Raw genomic sequence first — 13,188 nt, forward strand, 5'->3', positions numbered from 1 at the left:
GTGTTTTTCTCCTTGTTAACTGATCGCAAATGAACGCAACAGGCAGATTTTCACAAGTATGTGTGTCCCAGAGAGACATGGAGACATGGAGACATGGAGAAATAAAGACATGGAGGCTCAGTGACAGGGGGCTATAAAAATAAAAGTCCTGGAAAACTCACTGCACATTTCCTCTCTCCCTCTGTCTCTCGTCTCTCTCTCTCTCTCTCTCTGTCTCTCTCTCTCTCTCTGTCTCTGTCTCTCTCTCTCTCTCGCTGTGGTTTTGGCATTAGGACTCAAACAGTCTTGGAAAGTTGCTCCCTCTCTCTCTTTGTTTCCCCTGTCACACAGTTTACCCCCTCTTTGCCTCTCTCTCTCTCTCTCTGTGTTTGTTGTTGGATGCCAGACGTCTCGGGGTGGTGTTGGTGGTGGTGGGGTTTTTGAGGTTGGGGGGGGCAACGGTAAGCTGTTGAATGGGGGGTGGTGGCAAACGGTGAGTGTGAAGTGTTATGTGTGACAGCATTCCTCTTCCTCTGAGCTGCTGGAGAAGGTGAAGAAGAACAGGAGAAGGAACTCAAGCTCCCAACAACTGGAGGTATGTGCCAGGCAAGCTCACACACTTTAACGTACACTTTTACACACTCACACACACACACGTGTGTGCATTTGCATGCCAACACACACCTCTAACAGGCCTGGAACAAAAAAAGAACCACAGATTCACAGATTTTCCTTCATCTATCATCTCATTCTTCTGCCTTCATGTCCTGTGTCTACGTTTAGTCCCTCGTGTTTGTTCATGAAAGTGTCTCTTTGGTGTTTGGGGACTGAGGATGTGACTGGAGCAGCAGGACAAACAGACAAACAGACAAACAGACACTGTATGGACGGGTACACGTGCCTATAGAGCTCCAGGCGTCACGTGACTCACTTTGTTTACACCGCCATGTTGGCAGGAGACATTTCTGAATCATTCTGTTTGCTGTGCACTAAAGAGTAACTTCAGTGGTTAATGTTGAGTGTGTTAACAGTAGTTTTTTGTAAACACTTGAACAACATTTTCCCAAAGAGTTAATGGGTTTTAATCACTTCTTCCAGGTCGTGACGTCCTCTTTGGAGACCAAGGTTTCATTTAAATTTAAAAAGACCGTAAAGCATAGCATTTAATGGGGCATGGACGCCACATGATTGACAGCTAGTACAATATTGTCCAATGTTGCAGGTGATGGTGGACGAGCAGTGGACAAAGTTTTGGTCAGGCTCCACCCCTGCTCCTCAACAAATTGAAGGTTTCACAGTGATGATCTGATGCCACTTGGTCTGTTTTCACTAGTTGTCCTCGTAGCATTAGTAGCTGTAGTAGAACGACTGTGTCGCCGTGTCTTGTGCTGCTTCACTGTTTAATGGGAGAGCAGTCAGCGCAGTTCAATTTGGATCCAGTTACCATCTAAAGACAGAGCTTGTAAACAGCCAGCGTCAGTGTTCAAAGGGCTGTGTGGGTCTGACTGTGGTCAAATCTGAAGTTAATTATCCCGCTTCATTCAGAACTGTTTCATTAACCTCAGAGCTGCACTATTCCCTCTCTGTGTGTGTGTGTGTGTGTGTGTGTGTGTCCCATTCAACAGTAGTGAGTCACTTCCAGCAGCAATCACTGCAGCTGCTGGATCATTCAACGTTTAAGGAGTCCAACATTCAGTCGTTTCTGCAGAGGAACCAGACGTCAGGAAGTCCAGGTGAGATTTACAAACAGATTACTTTTAGGGCCGTATAAACGAGAACGAGTTTAGAAGAATCAGCAAAGATTTGTATTGTATCAATTTGTATTGTATCAAGTTTTTTATCTACAAAGAACTGGCATTTGTAGGAGCTGCAAAACGCTATTTGTGGAAAATAAGACATAGTGAAAAAATCTCAAACACGGCCTTGAGTTTTCATGTGTAACCAATACTGATACCAATAACTTTGGGAAAACGATGATTGTCATTGTCTCTTTTAAATGGCAAATATCATCCTGATTAAAAGGCCCAACCGAGCCAAACTTGGCTGCTACAGCGCCACATACAGGCCTGGCATATGTACCTCAATGTTTGGAGTTGATTTGGGGGAATTTGTGTGTATGATGATATTTCTTGAAAGGACGCCGTGTTTACGGAGAACTTCTGAAAAGTTCTGTATCCGTGTGGATCAGATCTAACTCTCACTCAGCTGACACACAAGAAAACTGAAGCGGGATGTGACACGCCAACTCCAGCTGCTGAGCTGCTTTGATCCTAAAAAACACACACCTCCCCTCCCCTGCTCCACCCGTCCCATGCCACCTCCAGCACCTCTGCAGGGTCACGCAGATTAACCTCCTGTTTCCTGCGGGGGGGGGGGGGATTTAGTTTGAAGTGTAATGGAGGATGAAAGCGTTTTCCGGCCAGAAGTTTGCAGTCGTGAGGAGAGCAGTCGGGCCAGTCAGGTGCATGTTGGGAGTTTTGGATTGTAGAACTGGAGAAGATTAAGATTATTTTGTGTTGCATTTTGACTGTTTATGATATCAATCAATCATACTTTATTTATATCTCACCTTTCATACAACTCAAAGGGCTTCATCAAACATCAACAATCCCAGCCAACACATAAGATTAACACATTAATATTCAAATATAAGCAGAAATGAGGACATGCTGTCATAAATCTGCCAAAATCAGCAACTAGGGGAACAAAAGAATATTAAAAATACGTATATATTAATAAATAAAATGAAAAATAGACAATATCCTCAAAAAGCTTAATAAAGGGTTATACTAATGAAGGTAAAACTGACAAAAATAAAAGTACTAAAGCTAAAATGATTAATAAAAACAAACATTAAGGGTAGACAAAAAATAGAAGATGCTATTAAATGAACTAAGACTGAGCTATAAGTAGACTGAAAAGTTGAAGAACATTAATAGTTTCTGATCTAAATGCACATTGATGTTGAGTAATTGAAGCCTGTAAATACAGAAGAGGATCGGTCCTAGAACTGAACCTTGTGGTACTCCACACCTCAGCAATACCCACACATAAACACCATGTTTTAGCATCTCTATATAAACTTTTTTACTTGTTTCCCTGCTGCAGGTTGTGGTGAGGGATGAGGATGTGGGTGGAGACAGACTGACAGGACAATGTTAAAGAACTGAGACAAGTTTCCCTCAGGACAAATATTTCCTCATCTGAAACTGTGAAACAAAATGGCCGCTGTCCCCGTGTGGTCGTGGCTGCTCGCCTTGATGGTGGTGGCGGCCGTCTGTGACGGGACGTTAGTTGTGGTAAACTCGGGTGTGCAGGTCACCAGGGGGCGCTCAGTGTTCGTCACACAGAAGGACCTGAAGATCAACGTGGAGCCGACAGCGGACTGTAAAGTAGAGGTGGTGATGAACGAGCCGGTCACGCAGAGAGTGGGGAGGCTGACACCTCAGGTGAGGACACACCTGCTGTAGTCGTAGTAGTAGTAGCAGTAGCAGTAGCAGTAGTAGTAATAGTAGCAGTAGTAGTAGTAGTAGTAGCAGTAGCAGCAGTAGTATTAGTAGTAGTAAATTTGTAGTAGTAGCAGTAGTAGCAGTAGCAGTTGTAGTAGCAGCAGTAGTAGTAGTAGTAATTCAGTTGTAGTAGTAGTAGTTCAGTTGTAGTAGTAGCAGTAGTAGAAGTAGAAGTACACTGTGATGTGTTTTTGCTCTGTGTTGTTTGCAGGTGTTCGACTGCAGTTTCCTTGAGAACGAAGTCAAATATGTCCACAGTGGCAGTCCACTGCTGGACGAGGACACTGTGATGCTCAGAGTCTACAGGTGTGTGTGTGTGTGTGTGTGTGTGTGTGCTGTCAGCATCAGTGAGAACATTAAAGGTGCAGTACGTAACACACACAGTCGATTAAGTCTTTCAGCTCCACACGACTCCCTCTGTGTCTCTCCATACAGCAGCGTTTAGATCGTTCTGCACACAGGACGTGATTCATTTTTAATCCAGATGAATGTCTGAATAAAATGAATGATCAAATTAAAGAATAAAATGCTTAAAAAGGGTGTTTATGTGTGGGTATTACTGATGCTAGGTCTATGACAACATAGTCCTCCCTGTGTCAGCACACTCTGTGCTTGAATTTGAGGGAATTGGTCCTGGAAAGTCCTTGAATTTGATGTCAACCAAGATGTGGGAACCCTGATAATCATATCAGGAGACAGGTCATCTCTGCTTAGGCAGTTTCTCCAGCACACCTGGAAGGGAAGAGTGAGGGATACTTCACCAATAAATGTCATAACAGTTTTTACCCACATCCATGTGACTCACTGTGGTGCTGTGTATTGTTTCTGTGGAGGTTCACGTCTTCAGAAACACTGGTGGAGACGGTGGTTCTTCCCGTGCGGGTGCTGGACTCAGGTCCTGGTGTGGTGGAGCTGGGCAGTGTTCCTCTGGTGGTTCCTCAGTTCTACGCTTTATCCAACGCCATCGACGGCTCCGTGATCCGCATCGCGACTTCAGACGACGTGGTCTGCACAGTCAGACTCTTGACCGCCGACACCAACGTCCCTGCTCTGGGTCAACTGGTGAGGGAGGGGGACGCTGTGCTGAGGAAAGGTACATCACATTCAGACACGAGTCACTGTGAATCTTTCCTCAAACTGACGTGTGTTTTATTCCAAGTCTGGAAGGTTTTTCACCTTTAACTCTACAGAGCTCCCCCTGCAGTACAGGAGTACATATTTTTGCTCCACCGGGATTGTGACTGATTCTACGTCAACTCATTTGAACCACAGTGAGCCAAATTAGACCCGGGTTCACTCAGTCCAAAAACAGGCAGATTTGGGCATTAGTCAAATTAGACTCTCTACATTCACCGTAGGTGTGAGAGTGAATGGCTGATTGTCTCTATGTCTCTGTGATGGACTGGCGATGCGTCCAGGGTCCAGCTGAGATCCCAGTTGTTTATAACCATCTTTTTTCCACTGAAGGCAGAAAACTGTTTTAGAACATCCAATAGAACCGCCTTCTCTCTCTGAATTGGAAATCTGTGATTGGTGCATTTAATACAGGGTTAAAAAGTGTTGATCAGTGTTTCTCAAACATGGAAAGAAATGATCTCAAATGTCTGATGTTTGTCCAAAAAACAAAATTATTAATTTTTGAGGATTTTATATGTTATAAAAAAAAGAAACCAGAAAATACTCACATTTATGAAGCTGAAAATCACAGAAACGGGTGTCAATTATGAAAAATGTTTGTTCCTATTTAATTGGAACAGATAATTTCCCACCAACCTGAATCTGCAGATGATTGTTGATGTGACAGCTGCTCCTGTTCTCCACCACTGACCTCTCTGTCCACTGTGTCCAGGCAGAGAGACAGCGGGGCTCTGTCCTGGAAACAAACCCTGTCCTCATGACACCAAGGAAGTCCGTTTCCTCAAAACCAGCTGCCAGGACTTCCTGAGCTCAGGTCTGAAGTACCAGCACCTCAGCCCTCCGTCCCCGGAGATCGACTACATCCCCATCAGGGTGGAGCTGAGGGAGCAGAACACCCGGACGCTGCTAGAAGTACGACATACGTTCACCTGAATTAACCTGCGACTAAATGAAACTTTGTCAGGAAACTTTCAGGGAAGATCTTTTTTGCGCACGTTTCTGTCAAGTTGGATGTGGATTTAGTCCAAGTGAGATTAGCATGGCAGACAGGTTTATTGGCAGCGTGAAGGTGACATCGCACTTCGGCGTTCTGTTCTCAGCTCTGACGACGTGTCAACAGGAGAAAAGGATCAACTAAATGTTACAACCGTGAATAAAAAAGAAAAGTTTTTTTCTTTTATCTTGTTAACACATTAGACGCGTGTCTTTCTTACAAAGACCTGTCATTTCTAACACATCTGATTGTTTATTTGGGGGTTATCACTGGCACCACAATCATCACAGTCAGCAGCAGCAGTATGTGTTGATTTCTACATCTTCTGTGTATGAGTGTCCTCAGAAAAAAGTAAGCAAACAAAGGTTTGAGGAAAACACGGCAACTTTATCTTCTCTGTCTCCGTTCGCAGACAGAGGCGGTGTGGTTGCCCGTTTTGATCCACGGCGCGATGCAGAACCAGCCCCCCCACGCCGCCTTCATGGCCTCCTTCATCCTGGAGGTGGACCAGTTCATCCTCACACCGCTCACCACCGCGGCGCTGGACGCCGAGGACCACGAGACCCCGCAGGAGAGGTTGGTTTTCAACGTCACCGTCCCGCCCCCCGAAGGCTACGTCACCCACCTGGACGACCACACCAAGCCCGTCAGGTCCTTCACCTGGGCGGACCTTCACGAGATGAAGGTGGCCTACCAGCCGCCCAACAACAGCCAATCACAGCGCAGGAACTATGAGGTACCGTACGTGGCTTTACAGCTCTGACAGATTATTTGAATAATAAAAATTATAATATAAAAAGATGTATGAGGATAACACGGAGGGTTTCAATGCAGAGAGAAATTAAGATTAGATTAGATAGCAGATGGTATTACACCATGATATAAAATAAGCAATATTAAATACATACAAATGCAAAAAATTGAAATGTGAAATGTTTACATGTGTTACACACCTTATCTACATTTAAAAAAAAATCTAATTTAAGGTACTTTTACTGTAGATTTTAATAAGTTTATTTTAAATCATTTTATATCAGTTTTCCCCTTGCATGAAAAAATTATCCGACAACAAGATATGAAAGGAGAAAATTAAATAGACAAAAATTATTATATTATAAATAAATATGGACATAACATTTTAAACTAGATAAGTGGTATATAATGCATATAATGTAAATAATGCATGTTATGAAGGCTGTTTGTTTCTTCAAAATGTCTGCAGTCATGGAAACAGTCAATTTCCCCTTTGAGGGATTAATACAGTTTATCTTATCTTAACAGAACAACATGTTTTTTTGACTGATTCTATGTCAACATATTTGGAGCACAGTAAGCTAAACTAAGTAAGCTAACAGTATGATTCATTTAAAATATTTTATTGATTTGTGTGTTTGTTTTTATTGTAAGGTGGAGCTCCAGGCTATAGACGGTTCTTACATGACCAGTCCACCCATCCTGGTTCACATCTCCATCAGGACAACAGACACAAACGCGCCCAGAGTCTCCTGGAACATGGGTATGTACATAATGTTCTTCTATAAATCACTTAAACTGAAACTAAAACACAACTTCTGTGTGTACTACTTTAATCACGTGTTTATTTGCATTTCCTGTTTTATTTTGGTGAGTCTGTTCCCCCACTTCCTGTTCCTTGTCTTTGTTTGGTTTTCCCTCCATTTTCCTGACCACGCCCACCTCATGTCCCTGCTGTTTTCACCTGGTCAACCTGTATATAAACAGTCCAGCACATGTTCCTGTAAGATTGTGTTTGATTCTTTTGTTCCCTTCATTTTTCCAAATGTTTGCTTCTTGATTTTTGGACATGGTTGGTATTTTTCTGGGACTTCTATCTTAACTGTTTCATTGTCTAGTTGGTCTTCTTTACTGTGAATGTCTTTGCCTGCCTGTTTGATTAAAGCATTTATATTTTGAACTCATACCACTTTTTTCTGACTGAGTACAGTGACTTAAAGTTTGAGTACTTGCTGTTTCTGAGTATTTAATAATACCATTACAGCAAAAATATATTTAGAAAACAAGTTTAATTTGCCTTAGTGTGAACAAAATACAACATTAGATAGTATTGCTGCTTTTCAAACATGAACATTTTTAGCCTTAAGTATTGGAAGAGTGAGGACTATAACTTTATTTTTGTAAAGTGTTAAAATCACATGATGTTATTCATTTTCTTTCCTGTGTTTCAGGTCTGGATCTGTTGGAGGGTCAGTCCCGACCAATCACTTGGGAGGAGCTGCAGATCGTTGACAACGACAACATTGACGCGGTTAACCTGGTGGCTGTGGACGGTCCACTACACGGACGTCTCAGTGTCAGAGGTGAGGGGGTCAAGGGTCAATGCACTGCTCTGTAATGATTGAATCTGAGTGCAAATGATGATGTTTTGCATCATAACAGTCATTAAATACAGCAGTGAGGCTCGTGTTTGCTTTGTCGTGTTTACTTTTGTTTGGATGAAGAGGTTGTGTTTAATTTCATTGGTTTGATTTTTGAACGGTTGATTTTGTTTTTCCTTGTGTTTGGTTTCATTTGGTTGTGTTTGGTTTGAATGGTTGAGTTGGGTTTTAATGGTTTAGATGTTCAGGTGTAGACGGTTGTGTTGTTTGAATAGTATTTTTAGACATTTCTAGACTTAGAATCACTTCATTAAACCTTCATGTACCAAACCCATGGTTAACTGAGCGTCAGTGTACACACTCTCAGATTCTTTAGTCCTGTGCTGGTATTCTGACAGGAACACCGCTCTGGGAATCCCCCAGAGAGCGCCGTCTGGCCTTTTCCGCCCTTTTTCCTCCATGTGTCTCCCCGTCCGTCAGGCACCGTGGTGTGGCTGGGGAAGCATATGTCTTGTGGCCCTGCATGTGTTTTCTAATCAGCTGTAAAATGCGGCCGTGGCCATTTTGTTTGCCAGAGGCTGTGGCAGCGCCGAGGCTGCTGCTGCTGCTGCTGCTGCTGCTGCTCATCTCTCCGTCCATGTCTGTCCCTTCCAGCCCAGCGCATAGGGAGACGACTTCTTTGTCTCAAACGGGGAGTGGGACAGCGCAGATTGAAGGGACTTAGGCCATTTCATGCCGCTGTGCACAGGGAGCAGATGTACTGTCCCCAAACAGGTTTTCATGCTACCAGCTCGGAGGAGGGGTTGTGTGAGTGCAGAGGCCTCGAGGGGCTTCAGGCAAAGAGTTAACCTTTCATGGCTGTTTTTACTGTATCACAACACGACCGTGTGTTTTCTGACTGATTCTAACAATTTCATTAAAAATGATTTATATATTTTCAGTCACACCTTTGTTTATTGGAACTTTCCAACCTCAAACAGTGGAGTGAGAACACGAAGAATGAGAAATAGTGTTTGTGTTACTGATATGTTGGACAGTAATATTTAAAGCAGTGCTATGTACATTTTGCTGGACATGGTAGCAAACAAATTGCAATGATTTTAATTTAGTTTTAGAGAGACGAGTTTTTACGTCACCAAATAATTTTTTTAACCAACAAATTCTAACAGATTAAATAAAATTAGCATAAAATAAAATCGGGATTAATTTATCAAATTTATAATCTCTTGTAAATGATTGGTTTGTTAAATACAATTTATTAGATATTACAGAAATGAAAAACAAAGTGAACTGCGTTGATTCATTTATTTTATTTGAAAAGTGGGTCAACATACTGACGACCCCCCCGACCCTCACGTAGAGGAAAAAGTATAAGAAAATGGACACGTGAATGTTTTCTTTGGGGTGAAAATGGTACAAATCGGTTCGTACTTCTGAGGGAATTCACTTTGAAGGTAAATTTCTGGCTTTTTCAAGCACATCATTGTACTAGTGAAGGAAAAGGGGGCAGAAATGTTCTTATCTTGTACCCCTACTTTTGATTGTGTTGGTTCAGACTACTGTTTCTGTGCTGCTGTTGTCCAGAGACCAAAGTTTTGTGAGCACTGTGAGGCTTGTAAGGAGGCAGTTGGTGGATCCTCCACTGGGGTTGTACCTCAGGAGGATGCTGCTGCTGCTGGTGACCCTCGATGCTGCGGCGCTAAATCGCAGAGGGACAGAAACTGCAGGCTCCGTCCAACGCCTTCAGCCAAATGGACGGCTGCCTGTCCTGCCACAAATTCTGTCTCTTTCTCCGTAACACGCACACACACACACACACACACACACACACACACAGTCGTACCAGCTCGTTTCTCCCTCTATGGGCCTGTTGCCCAACGCCACCTTTGGGCCCAATTACCAAGTTGTTTCCATCACTTGGACCAGTAGCCGGTTCCCCTCGGTAAAGTTGCTAATGAGGTTCGGGCTCGCGACCGTTCGTCCCTCAATCTGTCTGCTGACCTTGGCCTTCTGTCTCTCTGGCACACGCAGGATAGACAGGAAGCCTCCGTCCTGGCAACGGGACAGCCACCGGGAAGGGAAGGACGCCACGTTCTGCCCCACTGGTGTTCACGGCACCGGTGCCAGCCAGCGCCTCACGCTGCCTTTAGGCGCTAAGAGAAACTTGTTATTTTCAAGTGACAATGGGAGAAAGAAAACATGGGGATGCATGTGTCGGTGACGGTAATTGAATCAAAGTGCGAAGTGTTGGCTGGGAATCGGAGTCGTCCACTGACACTAACACATGTCTTCCAGTACGCTGCCAGTCATGTGATGCTCTGCTGTTAACGTTAGCGTTGTATGGTGTGATGAAGGCCAGCAGCAGCAGAGCGGACAGATGGACGAGGTCCACATTTCATTAATGTAGGACAGAGACAAGTTTTTCATTTTCATTCCGACTGACAAACATCAACAAGTTCACACTCATTCTGTATAAATGAGCCTTTCACAATAAAAGGTTTTGTTGTAATCACCCTTTAATCCCCTGAACTTAATGCCACCATTAAATGTGTTGTTTTAGTAGAGCTCTAATGACCATAAACTACACATCAGGGAAATGTTTAAAATAAATTTGACAGGGAAAAAAAGCTTCAAAAGGTTAAAAGGTTAAATATTTAGTGTAACTTACCCTTTGACTTGAACAATAACACGACCCTGACTCTCTTAACCCTGGTGTTGAACCCTAATTGTTGTTACTGGTGCTGCAGACAAAAATCATGTTATTTATATGGAAAAAATCTTTGTTCTTTATGTTCTAGTTTATATTCTGGTTAAGTCGACACTGGCCACCAGAGGTGCTATACATGGTACAGAGGTGACATTTAAAAAAAATCTTTTCTGACAGAAAGTAAGTTACTAAAAGTTGCCAATTGATTTTTCAAGCGATTTGTTCAGGAACAATGAACGGACGTGTAGTGTGACATAATCCAAGATCAGAGATTTGGTCTGATTGAGATTAGTCTGACATGTACGACGTGCTTCTGGATGTTGACCAACAGGAGGACAGAGTGCAGACATAAACAGGAGGAAGAGGCAGGGAGATGATGATGATGATGGTGATGCTGTTTTATGAAACAGTGACAGAAGAACGTTTCATTGAGCTTTGCTAACAGAATCGCTGCCTCTTTAACGTCTCCTCAAGGGACTACCAAGACAAAGTCCGCGAGCGTCACCCACAATGCTTTGTGCTGTTCTCTGTCCCCTCCCTATGGCAGAGCCTCTGTGTGTTCCAGGTTTGTTCATTTCACCCTTACGCCTCTGGTGTTTTCCCAGGTGGGAAGGCGTTCATGTTCCGCGTGCGGGACCTGAAGGACGGCGTAGTCGTCTACCATCACTCGGACAGCGACACCACACGCGATCACGTCGTCTTCCGCATCAGCGACGGCCGCCACAGCATCCGCCACAAGTTCCCCATCAACATCCTGCCAAAGGACGACTCCCCGCCTTTCCTCATCAACAACGTGGCAGTTGAGGTGCAGGAGGGCGGAGCCGTGAGGCTGGAGGAGTACATGCTGTTAGCCTCGGACCTGGACTCCAGCGACGACTACATCCTCTACCAGGTGGTCGCCTCCCCCCGAGCTGGCCAGCTGGTCAGGAAGACCTCCAGCCAGGATACAGGTGAGGGTCGAGGCTCCCTATTCATTTTTTGGGAAGAAGACGGAACTGACGGGAGCGGTGCTGTGTCTTTTCTCCTCATGCAGGAGTTCCAGTGGACAGTTTCCTGCAGAGAGATCTTCTCCAGGGTCAAATCTACTACCAGCACTCAGGAGACGAGCAGTTTGAGGACTCCTACGATGTCATGCTGTCCGACAGCCACCAGCCGCCCAACCTCTCCCAGACATATGTAAGTCCAACAGTAAAGGTCCGGACGTCACGTGACTGGGTTTGTTTACACCACCTGTGCTCTTTGAATCCACAGAGGACGATCTCACATCGCAATAAAAGCATGCAAAGTAAACAAAGATGTTTAAGTCATATTGTTCAGACAAGAACAGCTTGTTGTTTACCTCTTATTTTACATTAAGTGAAAAATGTCATCACAAAAATCCCTTAAAACCACCACATTACAAGACAACAATAACAAAAGGACTGAATAATGACAGATGACTTCATCTCAACACAGAAGGTTTTATTTTTAGGATTTCCTTCTTCATGTGTTTCCAGACTGTGGTGATCCATGTTTTCCCCGTGAAGGACCAGCTGCCCGTGGAAGTGTCCGGCAGCGTACGCTCTCTGACGGTGAAGGAGACGGACGTGGTTTACATCGCTCAGTCTCACCTCCACTTCACAGACAGAGAACATCCAGGCACTGACCTGACCTACGTCGTCACGCAGCCCTGCTTCAGCCCAATGCATCCTGGGTAAGGAAGAGACCTTCAACAACTTCAACAACTCCAGAGCTGTGTGATGTGCCGTAAAAGCTCTTCTGAACCTTTGATTCTCCTGTGTTCAGGCTGATGGACGCAGGACGTCTGTTCTACACAGACACCAGCAACGCCATGAAGAGAGACCACATGGTGCCGGTGTTAAAGTCCTTCACACAGGTTTGCGTCCTGAAATAATCCAACAATCAGAATGTATTGTGTTACTAGTTAGAATCCTGACAGATCAGGGCTACCTCTGAGCAAGGTACCCAGTCCTCATTGCTGTGATTGATTGGACACTCTATATTGAGCTTTAGAGGAAGTGGAAATGAAATGGTGAAACTGTTTTTCCCAGCATGCAGTGAACCACATGAAAGTGGCCTTCATGCCTCCTGTGGAGGACATCGGCCCGGAGCCGATCTTTGTCCAGTTTGTCTTCTCTGTCAGCGACCACCACGGCGGCACCGTCTCCGGACTCGTCTTCAACATCACCATCACTCCTGTGGACGACCAGGCACCAGAGGTCAGAGGTCACACAATAGCTAAGACTTTCTGTTTGTTGTTGTTGCTCCCAGAGGACATTTGTGATTTTTAATGGGAGTCAGCACTCGATTGGATTCATTAAGTTTCAATTCATAAAACTGGATATAAGGCACATAATTTGAACTTGTATCAGTGTCGTCTTCATGCCACAGCGTTAGTCAGTCTGGTCTCCTCTGTTGTGGATCCTCAGGCCTTCACAAACCTGCTCCGTGTGGAGGAAGGCGGAGCAGCCTTTGTGACCGAGGAGCACCTCCTGGTGCGAGACCAGG

The 13,188-nt window shown here is 44.4% G+C and overlaps 1 protein-coding gene across 2 annotated transcripts in view; it reads left to right on the plus strand.

Annotated features, from left to right (window-relative positions):
• The first annotated feature begins 430 nt into the window (after positions 1 to 430).
• Positions 431 to 13,188, plus strand: part of frem1b (Fras1 related extracellular matrix 1b) — a 31,165-nt gene continuing 18,407 nt past the window's right edge. The window contains exons 1-15 of one of the 2 annotated variants that reach the window (XM_058638163.1): positions 431 to 574; positions 1,605 to 1,712; positions 3,088 to 3,428; positions 3,700 to 3,794; positions 4,322 to 4,581; positions 5,338 to 5,537; positions 6,032 to 6,355; positions 7,027 to 7,135; positions 7,824 to 7,955; positions 11,286 to 11,630; positions 11,714 to 11,856; positions 12,177 to 12,373; positions 12,466 to 12,556; positions 12,732 to 12,899; positions 13,110 to 13,188. The exon at positions 13,110 to 13,188 is cut by the window's right edge and continues 130 nt beyond it. In XM_058638163.1, coding sequence (XP_058494146.1) covers positions 3,201 to 3,428; positions 3,700 to 3,794; positions 4,322 to 4,581; positions 5,338 to 5,537; positions 6,032 to 6,355; positions 7,027 to 7,135; positions 7,824 to 7,955; positions 11,286 to 11,630; positions 11,714 to 11,856; positions 12,177 to 12,373; positions 12,466 to 12,556; positions 12,732 to 12,899; positions 13,110 to 13,188 — 2,371 coding nt within the window. In that variant the 5' untranslated portion in view covers positions 431 to 574; positions 1,605 to 1,712; positions 3,088 to 3,200. The remainder of the gene's footprint in view (positions 575 to 1,604; positions 1,713 to 3,087; positions 3,429 to 3,699; positions 3,795 to 4,321; positions 4,582 to 5,337; positions 5,538 to 6,031; positions 6,356 to 7,026; positions 7,136 to 7,823; positions 7,956 to 11,285; positions 11,631 to 11,713; positions 11,857 to 12,176; positions 12,374 to 12,465; positions 12,557 to 12,731; positions 12,900 to 13,109) is intronic. The other variant, XM_058638164.1, reaches the window with a different exon arrangement.

The sequence above is a fragment of the Solea solea genome, chromosome 9 (assembly GCF_958295425.1).
Source record: "Solea solea chromosome 9, fSolSol10.1, whole genome shotgun sequence".
Lineage (NCBI taxonomy): Eukaryota > Metazoa > Chordata > Actinopteri > Pleuronectiformes > Soleidae > Solea > Solea solea.